The sequence below is a fragment of the Acyrthosiphon pisum genome, unplaced genomic scaffold, assembly GCF_005508785.2.
Source record: "Acyrthosiphon pisum isolate AL4f unplaced genomic scaffold, pea_aphid_22Mar2018_4r6ur Scaffold_20801;HRSCAF=22172, whole genome shotgun sequence".
NCBI lineage: Eukaryota > Metazoa > Arthropoda > Insecta > Hemiptera > Aphididae > Acyrthosiphon > Acyrthosiphon pisum.
In genome coordinates, this window is record NW_021770199.1 from 1 (window position 1) to 3899 (window position 3899).

General features: G+C 33.9%; 1 protein-coding gene across 1 annotated transcript; it reads left to right on the top strand.

The window, feature by feature from the left end:
* Positions 1-78: 78 nt before the first annotated feature.
* Positions 79-932, top strand: LOC103307777 (the record flags this gene model as incomplete). The annotated part of the gene is made up of 1 exon (XM_008180065.2): positions 79-932. A coding segment is annotated over one exon (854 nt), but the record flags the coding sequence as incomplete, so codon positions are not given.
* Positions 933-3899: the final 2967 nt, after the last annotated feature.

Sequence of the window (3899 nt, forward strand, 5' to 3'; positions counted from 1 at the left end):
GATTTCTTTTAGATCTTGTGTTTAACTCCAACAAATTTCTCATAATCAATAAATCACTCGAACCGTTTTTTCCTACAGATTCATATCACCCAGCACTTTGCATATCTCTGTCCAATAGTTCTAGTAGTATACAATGTGACCGTAGCCAATCATTTTTTAATTTTAATAAAGCAGATTATTTAAAAATCAGTTCTTTCTTGGGATCTTTTAACTGGTATTCTACCTTTCATCCTCTTGATATTGATTCGGCGTTCAACACTTTTTACGACGCTCTACACCAATCTATACTTGATTTTGTCCCTAAGTGTACATTCCGCAAATCGACATATCCGCCTTGGTATTCCCATGAATTGAAACAAATTGTTACGTTAAAGAAAACGGCCCACGTAAGATTCAAGTCATCTCTAAGCAGTCATGACTACCAAGAATTCTCCTTTCTCCGTGCTAAATTCAAATACCTTTCAAAAAAATGTTTTCTCGACTATGCCAAACAAGCAGATTGCTCCTTAAAAAGTAACCCAAAAAAATTCTGGCAATTCATGAACAATAGTAGATCCAATCACAAGGATATCCCTAAAGTTGTTTCTCTCAATGGCACATCCTCTTGTAACGAGCACGAGTCAGCTGAGATGTTTTCTTCCTACTTTTCCTCAGTTTATTCTTCCAAGGTGATTCCATGTGACTTTGAAAGTCCAGACATTTACTCTTTTGACCTGCCAAACAACGTCTCTTTAAGCTTAGATGATGTCTACCAAAAATTATCTGAACTACATTGTAACAAATCTGTCGGTCCGGATGGCCTACCTGGTGTATTTCTTTCCAAGCTGAAATCCATTATATCTTACCCCCTTTGGATTCTTCTTAGGCGATCACTTGATGAAGGCATCTTTCCACACATTCTTAAACTGGGATCTATAACACGCCAATTCTGAAGTCCGGATGCACAACTGATGTCTCCAACTATAGACCCATCTCAATTTTATCGCATATTGCCAAAATGTTTGAGTCATTGGTCCAAAAGGATATTCTTAGATCATTCAATAATATTATTATGGAAGAGCAACACGGTTTCCGCCCTGGTCGTTCTACTATCACTAACAGCCTAATTTTTCATAATTATATTTTCAACGCTTTCCAACATCATTCACAGGTGGTCGTTATTTACACGGATTTTAATAAGGCCTTTGATACCGTGAACCATGCTGTCTTGGTGAAAATTGTAAAAGATTGTGGCACTGGTGAGCCGCTATTGTCTTGGCTTAAATCCTACCTAGATAACAGATACCAATGGGTTAAACTACCCAATGTTAAATCTAATGTGTTCTTTACCCCCTCTGGTGTTCCCCAAGGTGGACAACTGTCCCCTTTACTCTTTTCCATCTTCATCAACAGCCTTAGCAAAACACTAAATCACTGTCAAGTTTTATGTTTCGCGGACGACATCAAGCTTTTTATGAAAATAAACTGCATTGAAGACAGTCTTAAACTACAAAGTGATTTAGATAGATTTGTTGCTCTTTTTGTTAAATTAGGTTTGTCACTGAATCTAGGTAAGTGTAAAGCCATGACGTTTACTAGAACCCGCTCTCCATTAACGTTCTCCTACCATATTCATGAATCAATAATTTCTCGCTGTGATGGATTTACGATGGATCTTGGGTTCAAACTCTCCAGTAATCTTGACCCGGGCCTTCATATTGAAATGGCTTGTTGCATAACTCTAAGAATGTTGGGTATAATAATGAGATTGTCAAAGGACCTTAACCTAACTTCGTCATTGAAAGTTTTATACTGTTCGTTAGTCCGGCCAATTATTGAATATGGTGCCATTGTTTGGGATCCCCATACTGCCGACAATGCTTGCCAGATCGAAAGGGTACAGCGTAGGTTCTTGCGATTTACAAGCTTTCTGTTAGGCATCAAATTTCCACCTCATGATTATTCCCCAGTTGCTATTCAACTTAATCTAGCCTCACTGGCAGAGCGCAGGCGCATTATGGGTAGCAAGTTCTTGAATGGACTGTTAGATGGTAGTGTTGATTTCCCAACTTTACTATCCTTAATTAATTTTAAAGTATCCCAACGCTCAACCCGCTCCATTACTACATTTCATGTTCATTCACACATAATTTCCATTACTACATGTCCCTTTTTGTTCCACCAACTACTTACTAAATGAGCCTTTAAGGCGTATGATGCATAATGCCAATCTGGACCCCACTTTCTCTTTTAGTTAGCTCTGTCATATTTATTAGTATTGAAATGCATATGTATATTATTAATATTATTGTTATTATTATTATTTTTTTTTCTCTCTTCCATTTTCTATTTACTTTTCTTTCTTTGTAAACCATATTATTACCTGTTTTTTCTATGTAAAAAAGGGCCTAGCCCGTATATTCCAATAAATAAATAAAATAAATAAATATAAACTACTACATACCTACTGGTAAATGTTTTCCAATCTGGATATTAAAATATATGAATTAAAAGTATAATATACACAAGGCTGGGCATTAACGAGTTAAAAAGTTAAAGTTAAGTTACTTTTAACTACTTTTTTTAAAGTAACTTCTAACTTAACTCGTTAATTTATTTTATAATCACGTTAAATTATATAAATGTATAATTAATTTGATTATTAACACTTAGTTCATAGTTGGTAATAAGAAAGTAACATTTAAAAATAACTTTGGAAAACTTTTAGGTAAAAAAATAAAATATACAAATAATTTAATTATTTTGTTGGATTTCATAATCTATAAGTACTTACAACAAAATAAATTTTTTTAAGATATAAAGACCTACATTATAATATTATGTTATTTGTAAATCTTTAACATGGGGTGTTCAGGGTGTAATTATAAGTTTTATATGAAACAAAAAGTAACTTATTTTTTCCAACTAACTTATAACTTTACAAGTTAAATAAAAAAGGAAAGTAACTTTTAACTTTAAACTTAACTTACATTTTTCCAAACTTAACTTGACGAGTTAAAAAAAAGAGTTAACTTGCCCAGCCTTGCATATTATATATACACATATTATACATATTAAGTTACATTATTTAAAATTAAAAATATTAATTATTAGATCATGAAGTCCACAGTCGTTGTAATTACTAAATATGCTAATTAGTAATTAGAATAAAAATATAAAATGCTAAATTGTATAATGTGCCATACAAACTTCAATGTGTTTGAAACTTCATCGGGTAGTCAGCGCTCCTGGTGGCAGTTACAAGCGGTGTACTTTCTTCGGCCCACCATCATAATGTAAAAGATAGGGAGTGTTTACACCTCTATATATCCACCTTGGGTAAAACTTTAACTTCACTAGTAAATATAAACTGCTACATACCTACTGTTAAATGTTTTCCAATCTACAATCTACAATCTACAATCCTATGTACTGATCTAGACGTCGACCAGTGCGGTCGTGCAGTCATGCCCGTCCCAATTAAACCAACGTTATCAGTAGGATTTCTCTTTCATTTTCTTTGCTAATTAAACGTATATCGGCGTATACACTGTGCGTAAAATGTCTAATTGCGTGAAGTGTAATGAAACACTAACCCACAATGAAGACACCATAGAATACTCCGTATGTAAGAATAACTATCACTACTACTGTATCGGGATCTCTGAAACCAACTTTAAAAAAATGACAAGAAACACAAAAAACAGATTCTCGTGTGCTACATACCTCAATTCAGAATCAAAAACAACAAATAACCCGCCACACACACTGGACTCAAAGATGGAAGATCTCATACAGTCAGTGAATTTTATGGGTCAACAGTTCGACGATTTCAACAAGAAATTGGAATCTACACTGACCGAATTGAAACACGTAAAAAAAGAAAATGAGATTATAAAAGCAGATAACACTCGGTTGTC